This window comes from Ruditapes philippinarum, unplaced genomic scaffold (assembly GCF_026571515.1).
Source record: "Ruditapes philippinarum isolate M1 unplaced genomic scaffold, ASM2657151v2 ctg5360_1_1_1_1, whole genome shotgun sequence".
In the NCBI taxonomy this organism is placed as follows: domain Eukaryota; kingdom Metazoa; phylum Mollusca; class Bivalvia; order Venerida; family Veneridae; genus Ruditapes; species Ruditapes philippinarum.
The window spans coordinates 132,954-148,357 of record NW_026862805.1 but is presented as its reverse complement, the minus strand read 5'-3'; the positions used below and the strand labels follow the sequence as shown (position 1 = coordinate 148,357).

The 15,404-nt window shown below is 32.5% G+C and overlaps 1 protein-coding gene across 1 annotated transcript in view; it reads left to right on the top strand.

Annotated features, from left to right (window-relative positions):
* The first annotated feature begins 674 nt into the window (after positions 1 to 674).
* The window catches only part of LOC132720281 (1-phosphatidylinositol 3-phosphate 5-kinase-like), a 53,923-nt gene continuing 39,193 nt past the window's right edge, over positions 675 to 15,404 (top strand). The window contains exons 1-13 of the mRNA XM_060704380.1: positions 675 to 840; positions 1,578 to 1,784; positions 2,175 to 2,317; positions 2,865 to 3,054; positions 4,016 to 4,205; positions 4,942 to 5,056; positions 7,031 to 7,188; positions 7,989 to 8,100; positions 8,598 to 8,712; positions 12,167 to 12,256; positions 12,558 to 12,756; positions 13,268 to 13,448; positions 14,071 to 14,250. Coding sequence (XP_060560363.1) covers positions 675 to 840; positions 1,578 to 1,784; positions 2,175 to 2,317; positions 2,865 to 3,054; positions 4,016 to 4,205; positions 4,942 to 5,056; positions 7,031 to 7,188; positions 7,989 to 8,100; positions 8,598 to 8,712; positions 12,167 to 12,256; positions 12,558 to 12,756; positions 13,268 to 13,448; positions 14,071 to 14,250 — 2,046 coding nt within the window. The remainder of the gene's footprint in view (positions 841 to 1,577; positions 1,785 to 2,174; positions 2,318 to 2,864; positions 3,055 to 4,015; positions 4,206 to 4,941; positions 5,057 to 7,030; positions 7,189 to 7,988; positions 8,101 to 8,597; positions 8,713 to 12,166; positions 12,257 to 12,557; positions 12,757 to 13,267; positions 13,449 to 14,070; positions 14,251 to 15,404) is intronic.

The window sequence follows — 15,404 nt, the reverse complement described above, 5'->3', positions numbered from 1 at the left end:
CGCATTCTAAAATTCTATTGTCAGTCCCAGAAGGCTTAATAAAGCCTAATTAATTGAGGTGCTAGTTCGATATTTATATACTGATTTAAAAATATTAACTATTTTGCTGTTTCGTCGCTTTTTTTCAGTATTATTTTATTATTAGTCTCCTGCGATCAATTATTTATCGATCCATTTGCTTAATTAACAAAATGATAACAATCATCTTTCATAGAGTCTACAATAAAACAACAAATCATAAGCATGAAAATCATGTACCTTAAACAATAACATGCAACTGACAATATATCAAAAAGAGATATAAAGGGCTTGTCGTGTTCATTTTTAACAATGCGAGCATCTTTATTACAAGTGAATACATCTAGGGACACAATGCGAATTATAAAATCTAGTTAAAGACAAATAACAATATGCATTTCGACCTCAATATAATATTAAAAGTCCGTACGGCAGCCAATACAGTGTCCTGGCTAGTTCGTACGTGTACTCACGTACGTGCAGAACTTTTGCTAGCGTACGGGCCGACGGCTAGCCACTTCCAAAATAGAAAAGACAAATAAAAAAAAAAATTCCTGTCTATCTGAAAATTTCTAATTGTATTTCAGAAATGCTAATTGCGTACTAAAGACTGTCCGAGTTAATCCTTTAAGCATTTTAGCCAGCTCAATGTCACTATGGGAAATGAAACGCCTCAATCCATTAACCATCAATTGTCCCCCTACACAGAGGCAGTCATCTGGCAATTTTCGTCTCAACCTTCAGAAGAGGAAGAGGTAGAAAAATATGCACCATCAATTATAAGCGCAACACCACTACAAAGAGAAAAATACCTGATAAGCAGTAATAACATCAATGACAGGGGTTCACCATCAGCCATGAAATCCTGAGGGATTTTGATCAATACAAGGCAATCTATGATTTAACCAAAATTGACCCTCCAGTTAAAATCCGTGGGTCAATCAGAGTGTTTTTGAAATTGAAGGGCAAAGTGTCATTTCAAGGTCAATGGACAACTCTCTGACTGAAAATAGTTTACAAAATTTTGAGTTTGATAAATTCGTTTTGTGTAATTAAGCTAATTTTAGAACACCTTAAAAATGAAAAAATATTGCTTGTAGGATCTATAATTGCGTCAATTTACCGGACAGTAACGAAGTTTGTTTCATCATTAAGAATGAAAGTTGCATGTCCAATGAAACGGCACTTTTAAAAATTCTATTGTCAGTCCTGGTAGGCTTTAAAAGGCTTATATACGGATGTGCTTATTGTCGATATTTATCTAACTGTATTGAAAATATATCACACAATAAAATTAATAACAATATTTTGCTTTCTGACACCTGTTTTCAAGTCTTTATTATATCCACTCCGATCATATTATCTCTCCATTGCTTTAATAACAAAAAATCACACCTTTCATACAAATAAAACAACAAATCATAATAATGAGGCACAAAATAACAAATGCATGTTCGACTTCCATATAATTTTGAAAAGTGCCGTACGGCTAGACAATACAGTTTCTTCTAGTGTATTGGGTATAAAGAAATGTCATTCTACCTTTTTTGTTTGCATAGATGAATCAGATCAGTCATCGGAGGGAAGTAAACCACCAAGCAGGGATGCTTCAGTTGACAGATTTTCTAGCAGAGAGGCATCATCTGACAGGTTCTCACGCGAGCCCTCCATTGACAGTCAACATTCTCGGGAACAATCTATTGACAGGAGCTCAAAGATAAGTGACAGACATGTGCCTGATTTTTCTCCAACAAAAACAAAGTCAGGTAAAAAGAATTTGCCACATACCTTATTTATTTACTTTATAACTTTGATGTCTGTAAATTATTATACATGTAGGTCCATATATGTGTATGTAGTTTTTCTTTGGTGAGCTTTGGAGAGAAAAAAATCTGTATTTGTTATAATAATGTGTCTAATATCTTAGAGATATACTAAGCTTAAATTTTAACATATATGTAATATAAAGAAATAGGAAATCTAAATAAAACATAGAAAAACAAGGGATGACAAGTGACAAAAGTGGGTATGTGAGTATAATCTATAATTCTTCTGGAGTACCATTATAATATTTTGTTTATTGTGATATTTAAGGCAACTATGTCAGATGTTATAGATACAAAGCAAAGTTTACATATCAATCTTTTCTCCTACAGAAAGTTGTCTACTGCGACAAGATGATGGTACTGGTGAAGAAGTGACCGAGTCTCAGGGTGTTGATACCAAGACATACTCTACCAAGAGAACACTAGGTAGTGTCCTGACACGGTTGTCAGCCATTCTTGAAAGGAGGGCACCGGTATGTTAACTAAATGTTGTTTCTTCTGTATTTTAACAGAAGAGCTGCTTTGTAAATATTTTTAGGTATTATTTTGGCATGTCTGCAACTGACTTCAAGCATTGATCAAAAGTTTTCTAACAGTTTCTTTACATGAAACAATTTTATTTTTAACTTATAACCTGCTGAAATACTGAAATGGACTTGTCTAGCTCCAGTTTTAAAACTGCCCGTTTTTGGTTTAGTGATTTGGTTTAAGTGTTTAAATGATATCACTATAAAAATTTAGATTTATTCAGTCATAAGACTTCATACATGTCAGCTTAAAGGAATTAATATGATAACAAAGACCTGTCATATTAGATTTTAAAAGGGAGATAAATCTGATAATAATAGGAATAATTTTCAGTCCATCTTTTCAGTTTTAAAAAATCAGAATTTGACTGAACAATAATCAAAGCCTTATCAATGCAGAAAAGAAAAATGACAGCAATATTTCTTCATCAACCTTTTAAAATCTATAACAATGTACATATTAAAGTACACATGTATACATTTCTATTTTTAGACACCACAGGTGTACAGGGACAGTGATTTCAAGCAGTACTGGATGCCAGACAGTAGTTGTAGAGAATGTTACGAGTGCCATGACAAATTTACGACATTCCGACGCAGACACCATTGTCGTATCTGCGGTCAAATTTTCTGCCATGCTTGCTGTAGTCAAGAATTGCCGGGGAAAGTAATAGGTTACAAAGGTATGGCAAAACCATACAGGATGAAGTATGAGAATGAAGTTTTTGCTTCATTATATTGTCTTGTTTTCTATCTGCCTCCGTGGTTGAGGCGTTAGAGTCGATGACTTCTAATCCAGTTACCTCTCTGGCGTGGGTTTGATCCCAGGGAGATGCTTTGGTAGTTTAGCGCGGAGGAAGGTAGTCTAGTACTGGTGTAACTCTCCAGGAACGATGGTTAGGAAACTACCCGCCTATATGACTGAAATACTGTTGGGAAAAGGCGTAAAATGAAACAAACAAACAAACAAAAACAAGTTTTAAGCATAAAGTGAATTGATCCATGGAAGGTCTGTAATTCCATGAAAAATTATATTGACAGTGTTTATATTCATACATGATAACAAAACATGAAATAATTGAATATGGAGCCTGTTGATATATGTGAGATTTATGATTAAATATTACATATAAAGCATATATTGAATTGTTCTAGAACAAAATCTTATTATTCATCATATAAATGTCTATAGTGATCCACTTAGAAATCTATGAACATTTTTTTTCATGACATATTTTATCCAATTTCAACATTTCTTTTGTTTTTATCAAAATTTCAAGCACTTATGGAAAATGTGCCTATTGTAAACCAATTAACTTTAATAACAAAAATACAGATAATTTCAACTTAAATAGCAATGCAAGTATTTGGAGGCTGTTAAGCTTTACTAAGTATGTGTATAATTTCTAATTCATAAATTTCAGGAAATGTCAGGGTGTTTAAAAATTATCTACCGTTTCAATTATTCATTGATATGCCAAATAAAATATAATTCTTAAATTAGAACTTTAGCAAAATTTTCTTTCAAGCAATATATCTCATCAGCATATTGAAGTGGAACATTTCTATCGTTTTTATCAGTATTTAAAAACTTACTGAAAATATACTCATTATAGACAATCCACTTTAATTTGTATATTTTAGGAAGTATCAGGGTATGTAACTACTGTTTCAAGATAGTGCATCGGTATGCTAAGAAAGATAACTCCTCTGCTGATCCAAATGTTATAAAAGAGGTCCTCAACAAGTATCTGCAAGCAGACATATCATTGACACCTGACTCTGGGGTCAAAGGTCAGAAAAGGTCAACACTTGATCTTCAGTCATCTTTGAGGTAAAAAAAATTAAAATGATACAATCGCATAATTTTAACCTATATTTCAAATTTTTCATAGAAATTCTTTGTTCAAGCTTTACACATATCTCTATTTTAAATTTAGTACTTTAATAATGTTTAATCCTAAAAAAATGACCCTCAGCTGTTATATTCTGTTAGAAAAACAATTCTGTGTTGTTTCAAACTAAGTATTTAAGTGATAATTTATGTTGCCAAACTGCATCATGTCACTGTAAAGCCTTCTTCAAAATTGGTCCCAACAGCTATTCATAACATGTCAGTAACTTTAGTTTCTAAAAATAAAAGAATCGGGAAACAAGTCGTCCCTTTTACTTATTTAAATATAGAGAGCAAACCAGGAGACTAGAGGTATCAAGGGGTTTCCTTATTGGTTATGTATTTTAAATTATAGTCGGCAGATTTGTTTTTTCCACCTTAATTCTTCTGATTTAACAATTATACAGGGCGACTTATTAACAAATAACATAATTTAACCTGAAGAAAAACTGAAGGCGGCTTGAATGTATTGACAGAAGGAGCCGAGCAGGAAATGTTTAAAAACTTACATGCAAGGGTTGAGACTTCTTTAGACTTAAGTTTAAGATCACATTATAAAGGGAAATTTCAAAATTCTTAATGGCCAATCTTGCTATTTGGCGATGAACATCTGATGTTGTTTATGCCAATGAACATTTTGACTTTAAATGAACTTGGAACTTTTTTTTGTTTGCAGGTCACCAAGTGACCCAGATATCAGCATAGAGGGTATTGCTCCATTTGATCTAACTCCACAGACTGAATTTGTGGTTTCTGATAACTTTTCATCTGAAAGAAAAATGCTTATACAGGTAATATGGTCAGGCCAAAAAAGCTAGTTTCTGTACCCTCATCAAACCACTTTTGTAACTGGAGACTATAAACTGTTTTAGGTGTTGTTAGTCCCCTACCGGTTTAACCGGAGGGGACTTTAGGTTAACCCTCCGTCCGTCTGTCTGTCCGTCTGTCTGTCAGTCCGTCCACAAAACTGGATCCCGCGATAACGCAAAAAGTACTGAAAATATTTTTATGAAACTTGATATATGGATAGATGGCAGTATGGACATTATGCACGTCTTTTTTTTTTCTTCCTATGTTGAAAATTCTGGTTGCTATGGCAACAAATAGTCTGAAAATATGGCAAATTTAACACATAAACTGTAGGGGTGTAACAATACAGCAAAAACCGTATTGCAATATATTGCCATTTTGCTGAAGCGTATTGCAATATATTGCAATACGTATTGTCATGTATATGTTTTGATGTAAAGATGGAGTAACATTTATATATTATTATTATATGTATATATTTTTAGTAGAAACTTAATAAAAATGTAAGGAATAAATAGAAAGTAAAGTGTCACACAATTTGATAAACAAAACTAGTCGCGTGTGACCTTTCACATCTGGGCCGCCAATGTAAATTATGCGGCCGCTTATTGACTTTTTAAGTGTAATAGTTGTCGGTTACTTTTATCTTACGTTGGTGCCAACAAATTCGCCAATTAAAGATTTTATGTGAAATTTGTACAAAATTAGAAGGCAATTAATGGAAAAATATGATTTTAATAAAATACCGGTTTTCCAAAAAGTGTACCGCGGTACGAAATTTGTTTTTTCATATTGCAATATATCGGTATACGGGTAAACCGTTACACCCTTAATAAACTGGATCCTGTGATAACTCAAAAAGTACTGAAAATATTTTTATGAAACTTGAAATATGGGTAGATGGCAGTCTGGAGATTATGCACATCTTTTTCTTTTCTTCCTATGTTGAAAATTCCGGTTGCTATGGCAACAAATAGCCTGAATTTCAAGATTTCTGATTTAAATTTTTCAGCTTTTTCACTATAAGTTCTTTATTTCTTAAGGTGTTTACTTCAAACTTTAAATATAAGTTTCTGGCCATCAACCACACCATATGTGACAAGGTTTACAACTCTAGCACAAAAATTATTAGTATTACCTCCCTTGAACTTAGAATTTTTATGAAAAAAAAATGTTGTCTTTTTTAAATAACTTCTTTATTTCCTAATGTATCTACTTCAAACTTCATATATATGTTTCTTATTATCACTCAACATTTTTGAGAAAGTTAAATACTGTAGCAAGACTATTTACAGAATTATCTCCCCCTTGAACTTAGATTTTTTTCGAGAAATTGGTATTTTTCACTCCAACTTCTTCATTTCTTATAGGATTTACTTTAAAATCCCACATCATAATAATATGACAAGGTTGTATAAACAGAATTTCCTTACTAGGCAGGGAAACTTAACACATTACTGTGATATATACAAACTTAGAACTCAAAAGATTTAAGTTCATTCATGTCATTCATCCACTGGTAAAATTGAATGGCCAATGGCCCATCAGAATGCTGCTGGGGTTCTAACCGGTAGGGGACTTATGGATTGCTTGCAATACTATGATAATTGCTTGTTTATTTTTGCTTTTCTGCTTTTTAGCCTGTCTATTTGAAGAATATGTTTAGCAATTGTACTCACCTAGGCAGTGGTGTTACACTTTGATTAAGTTTTTGCGTGCAAGTTTTTATCTCCAAATCTAATGAAAGGGATGGGTTGAAACTTCACACATTTATTTGAGAGCATTATAGGAGGTCACTATCCAAGGTCCATAACTGTAACATGGATTTTGACAAAATATGGCTCTTTTTGAACTCTACAATATTCAGGCTCTTGTTTTACCATTTAAATTGTAACTTATTTTACAGTTACATTATATACACCAGTGCCATGACTATATTATGATTTGTTTTAAAGGACTCGTCACAGCTTCGCAACTTATGGTCACTGATGAATGACCCGGAGAAAGGTGTGGTGTTTCAAAGTTACAGAGTTAGGCTACGTACATATCAGAAATGTATTGCAGGAAATACTGTGGTTGACTGGTTACTGAAACAAGATAAAGTTGCTAATAGGTTTGTACATGAGAAACTGGTTTATTATTTGAGCCGGGTCACGACAAAACCAACATAATGGGTTTGCGACCAGCATGGATCCAGCCTGCGCATCCGCACAGTCTGATCAGGACCTATGCTGTTCGCTTACAAACCCTATAACAAGTAGAGAAACTGATAGCGAACAGCATGGATCCTGATCAGACTGCGCGGATGCGCAGGCTGGTCTGGATCCATGCTGGTCGCAAACGCACTATGTTGATTTTGATGTGACGCGGCTCATTTGTTCTGTGCAGCATAATTTCAGTGTTAAATTGTGTCCCATTCCATGCTATTTTAGGGAAAATTTTCACTTTTAAATAAAGAAATGATTTTTTCAACCAATGTGTAGCAGTGTTCAATGTGCAAGACTAGACCTTTAGATTAAAGGTCAGGGTCACGCTTAGAGTACAAAGGTCAGTAGAAAATCTTGTCAGATCCATAACTTAAAGTATAACATCAAGGAATTTTGAAGTCTGTTTGCAAAAGTGTTAAGCATATTAATAAGTGTTTGTTATCCTACTCCTAGCATCTTGTGTAGAAAAATATTATATATTTCATATAGATTCAATACTTAACTAATTGAACTTGTTGAATAAAACAATATTATGCTTGCCAGAGGTTGGCATAATATGATTTTATTCAACTTGTTCAGTAGATTTAATATTAAATCTACACTCATTCAATATTCTCTATGTATTTGATGAATAGAAGGGAACACTTGTAATACAATAACCTCTTCATTTATATTTGTAATAAATTAGTATGTGCTATTTTTTCAGAGTGCAGGCAATAGCTATAGGACAGGCTTTGATAGATGCAGCCTTTTTGGACCCAATACACACAATAACCACACCTTTCAGAGATGACTTCACTCTGTACAGGCCCACTGAGGTAAAACTTTACTTGAAATCATTTTGTTGAAATAAATACATTGTACTATAAGGCCCCACTACAATAATCATGTTGTTTATTTTATATCAGTCAATGTAAACTTTTATATGTTTAATGGCTAAAAAATGATTTCTGAGACAACAATTATATTTCCCGTTTTCTTTATTTTCATCTTGTTTGTTTTTGAAGGGGGGTTTAGGGCAGGAAAGGAGATAGGGTGGTTGCTGAGATAGTGTGGTTGCTGAGATAGGGTGGTTGCTGAGATAGAGTGGTTGCTGAGATAGGGTGGTTGCTGGGAGATTGATATCCTAAGAATAGGTTCGAGGCTGTTTCAGGGGTATATAAAAACTCACTTTCAGGGGAAGATAAATAAAAACGTAGTATGATGACGTCAAAATTTCTTTTCATCAATTTGTTTCAATCATGATTCCGTATAATCAAGCAAAGCTTAAGGAAATTCTTTGTGATAGTTCAAATTATTTTCCTATCTATTTCAGATACCAATTTCTGACATGTTATCGCCAGAGTTTGAGAATCTAGAAGATTCTCTGAATGAAGATAATGCCCCACAGTGGTTCCAGGAGATACAGTCTGACTCCTCAGAGGCCAATAGTATGTATTTAAACATATTTTTATGGATTATAATACTGTACGGTTTGTTACATCACTTTTAATTGGATAATTGTGAAGTTTATACAAACTATATACATAGCTGCTGTGAAATTATAAAGATGTAATGTCGCTAATCATTGAATAACTGTGATGTTTATATAATCTCTATATATGGCTGCTGTGAAATTATGAAGTAATTTCACGTTTTCCTCTAAAAATGAAGTTAGCTGTATTATAGATTCATTATAAAGATTATTGACTGGTTATACAGCCATATATAAATGGTTGTTTGCAATATATTTCCAAACAACTGTTTATATATGGCCATATTACCTACAAAAAACCTATATAACTAATAATATAACCTTTAAAAATTCTGTATATCTAATAATATAACTTCACCCTGCCCTATCTTTCTTTATCTTAAGTTTTCACTTTATTTCAGTCTTGCTTTTTATAACCTCATTTCACCTTATAGTATTTTATAACACATAACCTTTTATTATCTCAGGTAACCTTTCCCTCAGCTAACTTTACAACACCTAATCTAATCTTACTTTATGTGACACTACGATATTTTTAAATCATTTAAATAAGGCTTCTGACTTTAAATCACTTGCTTGTCCCTTTTTGGAAGTTTGAATGGGTCAGTGACCTAAACACTTAAAGGTAAGAAATTATCCACATTTTCACTTGTGTTACGCGCTCTAAAATATCACGGAAATGTTGCACTTTTCCCTGTTCTCTGTGTGATATATAGCATATTTATTCAAAACAAATAAATATCCTCTATCTATTTTAAGTTTCACTGTGTATTATAACTGTCCATGACTAAGTGGTTAAATTTCAGTTAATTGCCTGTCACTGTAATTCCTGTCGGGGAGTTTGGATTTTTTTACTTGATTTAATTTTGTTTCTTGAAGATTGTTTATTCTACTCTAGTTCTCACTGATGTCTGAAATAGTGCCTGGAAGAGATGCATAATGTTTTCTTCCAAAAACAAACCTGTATATAAATCTTTACATTTTTTTATGATTCAAAAAACCACCTGACATCAACCACAAAAAAACACAGTTCAAAATACAGACAAAAAAAGGTTTAGAGCATATGTCTTAAACAAAACTACAAAGGTTATTAACCAGTCTCCTTAATGACAGTGACCTTTATTGAACTGATAACATTTTAAGCTATCTCTCATTTTGTTATGAAAGTTATCAATACAATTAAAAGTTGAAGAAGATTACAAATAAGGACAAGGCAAGTCTGTTTCTCAGGTCATCACTAAACAAATGATGTATTAATTTAGCTAATAGAGCTCACTTCTTTAAAGGTGGAATATAAAGTGTAATATATATATATCATAGAAATAACGTTTGTTTTTCTTAAAACGCTATGGTTTGACTGCAAAGTTTATTGATGGTCTTGAGACTGATTGTTTTGTGTATTCAGGCATGGTTGTTACTTTAACTTTGTTCATTTATTTATGAACCTAACAAATTATTTAGGAAATTTGTAATATTACTCATGCATTGTTAAAGTTTAGTGAAATCAGAAAGAAATTTTTTTTTCAACAATGAGTTAAAATTGAAGGAAATGCAACCAGAGTATGAGATAATAATAGAGGAATGGAGTATAAGAAAGTAATAGATGAACAGTATAAGGTAATGATAGAAGAACAGACTATGAGATAACACATAGAGGATGAGAGTATAAGATAATAACAGAGGAACTGAGTAAAAGATGGAAAAATAGAGGAACTGAGTTTGAAATAAAAGATTAAAAAAAGAGGAACTGAGAGTTAGATAAAAGATAATAATAAAGGAACTGAGTAAAAAATTATAATAGAGGAACTGAGTTTGAGATAAAAGATAAAAAAAGAGGAACTGAGTATTAGACAAAAGATAATGATAAAGAAACATAGCTAAAGGTTATAATAGAGGAACTGCGTAAAAGATAATAATAGAGGAACTGAGTAAAAGATCAAAGATATAGAAGACCTGAGTAAAAGATAATAATAGAGAAACTGAGTAAAACATAAAAGATATAGAGAACCTGAGTATGAGATAAAAGACAATAATAGAGGAACTGAGTCTAAGATTATAATAGTACAGAGTTTGAGATAATAAATAGAGGAACAGAGTATAAAATAATAAAAAAGGTACACAGAAAAAATAATTATAGAGAAACAGAGTATAAGATATAAAAAGAGGAACTGGGTATGAGATAAAAATAAAGAGGCACAGAGTAAAAGATGATAATAGATCAGAGTAATCAGAGTATGAGATAATAAATAGAGGAACAGAGTATAAGATAATAAGAAAGGTACACAGTGTGAGATTATAATAGAGAAACAGTGTATGAGACAATATTTAAGGGAAAATGTATGCAATAATGATTGAAAAAAAGAGTATGAGATAAAATAAAGGAACAGACTATGATATAATGATAGAGGAACAGAGTAAAAGATAATAATAAAGAAAAGAGGGTGAACATTGCAGGGATCGAGAATGAAATAATGATAAATGAACAAAATAGGCAAAATAATAAGAAAAAGAATATGAGATAAATTAGAGGAATGGAAATTTTGAGAAAATGTTAACATAGTTTTATTAAACATTCATCCATTAAATGTCAAAGCTTGAGCTGACTTGCTTGATAAGATTGTTATTTGTACAGAAATGTTTCACATGTCTTTATGGATTGGTTTGAAAGTGTCATCTGTATGCAGTTACTTGGAAAGTTATAACTGTTATACAGGTAAACCTGAAATGTTTTGTTTTTATTCCTATTAAAAAAGTAAATCTGTCTATAACCTGTTAATTATGTTGACCTTGACTGTGTGTACATGTGTTGCCTATGTCCATGTGTACATGTGTTGCCCATGTCCATGTGTATATGTGTTGCCACAGCCTTGTGTTGCCCATTTCTGAGTGTTCATGTGTTGCCCTTGACTGTGTGTACATGTGATGACCATGTGTACATGTGTTGCCCCATGATCATGTGTTGCCTATGACCATGTGTAGATGTGTTTCTTATGATCCTGTGTACATGTGTTGCCCATGAGGGTGTGTTGATGTTTTGCCCATGATCATGTGTACATGTGTTGCTGTGTGTACATGTGTTGCCAATGACTGTGTACATATGTTACCCATGATACTATGCACATGTGTGGTCCTTGATCTGGTAAACTAGTGTTGCTTGTGACAGTGTATAGATGTGATGCCTGTGACCTTGTATATGGGTATTACACATGTTACTTTTGACCCAGTTTATATATTCTGCCTTAGACCTTGTTTGCAACTGTGGGTAACCTGTAACATATTTAACATAGATGTGTTTTCTGTCTTTTTTTTCTTTTTCTTGTTCATGCTTTTGTTTCTTGTCGCCTCTGACCCTGTGTACATGTGTTGTCTGTTACTCTAGTATATAAATGTAGTGGTATATATATTTTCAGGTAGTGAGGGACACAGACATAGAGACAGTGGCTTAACTGCTAGCCAGGCGTACAGTGATCTCTCAGAGGATTCAAAAGGAGATATCAAAGGTGAGTGGGTTTTTTTTTTTTGAATAATTTTGATAAAATGAATGTATTTTAATTTGTTGATCTCAACTTTAATGTAACAAATTTTAAATGTTTACCTGAAGCATTATAGCATGTGTTTGATGTTAGGTAAAGACAAAAAGAAATGAAATAATAATTTGTCACCTTAGTGTAATAACTGGTTAACTCCAATAAAATTATATAACTAGTTAACAAGTTACTGAACTAAGGTAACAAATTGTTGTCAAGAGTTTATTGCCATATAAAAGCTGGAACTACATTTTCTGTTGTGACTTTAATTCAGTTGATGAGAGGCACTTTGATGAACCTTTACCACGTCAGAATTTACTGGGTAACGAGGAAGTTGTGGTCGAACCGATCTTCGAGAATGTTGGTGCAGAAACAGAGAAGTCACTATGTGCAGAAGAAGTGACTGGATCTTGGAGGACATTAAATATGGTCACTGACGATTCTATAGAGAAAGAAACTTTCGATAAACTACAGTGAGTGTAAATCTTTTGTAAACCTAGTGAAAATGAATACTGTAAAATAAGATATTTTCTTGAGATAAAAATTTAACAAGTGAAATCATGTACATATTTTAAATGTTTTTCTCTTAGATATCCAGATGTTAACATTAAACTTTTTGATTGACACTTTGATTTTGTATTATATTGGAATATTTCCTAAATGTTGTTAATTAGATTTGTTCTTGCATGTCAGAACCTAGCCACCAACTTTGGATTCTTCCTATAATTGTCACGGTGCTATTTCAACAAGCTTAATGAAGGTTGTTATTCTCTATCAGACTTAGACTTATGCCTTAGATTAATGTACAAGGGAATAACTAAGGTCTTTCTATAGCAGTAAAAGTCGTCAAATTTACCTTGACAGTATTAATAATGTTTTGAGTTAAAAGTGAAAAACACTCGTTTGAAAAAATAATGAAATTTATAAACAACGTTTATGATAATTGATGTTTATGGTCGAGGTATGTTTTTTTTTATATTGTAGACATGAGCACCATGAGCATTTAACTATGATGACTAAACAGTTATTGTTTGAGGAGAATATGGCGGGAAGTTGGGCTGACATCATCATATCTACAGTGGATCGTGTCAGCTTGTTTGTTAAACCCGACGTTAAAAACAGCTCCGACGACATGGACATACGCAAGTACATTCATATAAAAAAGGTGCGGGGATAATAATTTTGATGTGTTCATGATATGCTTGTAAAAGAAAACATTCTTCATAATCTAAACTGTAGTTTGTGAAATAAAAACAAAATTGATATGATTCTTGTACTAATTGAATTAAAAGGTAATATCCCTGTGTGTTCTATTGGTGCCTGAAATTATGCAAGGATAGGCACCTTACTTTTTTTTATTTATTTTTTTGTCTTAAAGGGACTCAACTAAGGTTTTTTGACATGACAGAACTGGAAATATTTTTTTAAGATAAATGTTCCATTTGATGAAGGTCTAGACCAGTAACTTGTGTACAAACTTTCAGTAATTATTCTAATAATGAAATAGATCAAATATTGAAAAGCATGGCAATGCTTTTCACTTAAGTCTGGCTTCAAATAACACAAAAATATGGTTTTCTATTTAAGACCAAGTATATGTCTTAATTATTCTGCATATCATTCTGTTTAAAGTGTCAAAGTTTATATTTATGTAAGAAATTCAAATTTTATGTTTTCAGACTTTTTCCTTGTTAGTTGAATCCCTTTAAAACTTAGTAATATAAAAAGATGTAAAAATGAATTTGATATATATTGTTATGGGCACACCTGTGTTAATTTTTAATTAGATTCCTGGCGGTTCAAGAGAAGAGACGGGACTACTGCATGGTGTCATCTTTAGAAAAAACGTGGCTCATAAGAAGATGAAACAAACAATAAACAATCCAAGTGTTCTTCTACTACAAGGCTCTATAGAGTATCAGAGAGTCGAGAACAAAATCTCGTACCTGGAACCTCAGATATTACAGGTATGTTTGTGTACCTGTACCACTGTTGTAGCTATTGTACTGATCCAGGCGTCCGTGTCACACTTTGTTTGCATATTTCATGCAAGTTTGTATCAGAGAATGGGTTGAAACTTTACACACTTATTTGAGAGCATAAAAGGATGTCACTGTTTATGATTCATAAATCTAAGATGGATTTTGACAGAATTATGGCCCCTTTTGAATTTAGAAACTTGTACATTATCCAGGCCCTTGTTTTACTATCAAATGCTGAGAATTGTCAAGCATGCTGTTCAAAGGACAGGCCTTGTTGCAACTAAGGCTCCCACGTTTACAACTTTTTGTAAACGTTTACACAATTGTTGAGAACCGAAACGATGCCATTTAAACGGTGGTACTTCTATGTACTGTACTACACCATGTATTCGAGTCGCCAATTGCTGACTTACTTTCTATTTTAACACATATACAAATAAATAATGTTCAAGGCTCATCATGATTAAGTCGGCACACATTTTCTTCATTTAATCCCCATTTCGCTTATTTGATAGATAAAATGAAAATCAACTTTACAAAAATGTTTTATGTCACGAGCGATTATTGCACGGTAATGCTGTGTGAAGTGTTGTAAACACCCATTTTCTGTTTTTTACTTTGGAATAAATTAATTAGAATTGATAGAATTCATGATTACAGTCAATGATTAAGATATTTTGTAAGAAAATATGGTCATTTCAATTAAATGGTAAAAATATCGTAAACGTTTATGAATGAAAATCTAAACAAATCCATTTAAACGTGTAACCATTGGGGTCTTAGTTGCAACTATCTGATATCAGGGATATGAGTGATGATTATATGAAGTAAATCAGCACAGACAGAATAGAGCCTAGTTAGACACCACTATCACTATACTGATGGCGAAGACTAATCACTGTCTTTTAAAGAATATTAATATAAAAAGTACTGTAAAATCATTATTATTCGTGGGGCACGAATTTTCGTGGGTAGGTCAATCCACGAATTTAAGATCCGACGAAATTGTATCCCAACAAATACTTCTTGCTTTAAAATTAAGTGTAAGATTACTTTTCATTAGGTTATTTATTTTATTTTTTACAAGAGATTAAAAATCAAAGAATTTTAGAACCTACGAAAATGCCTGTTTTGATAAA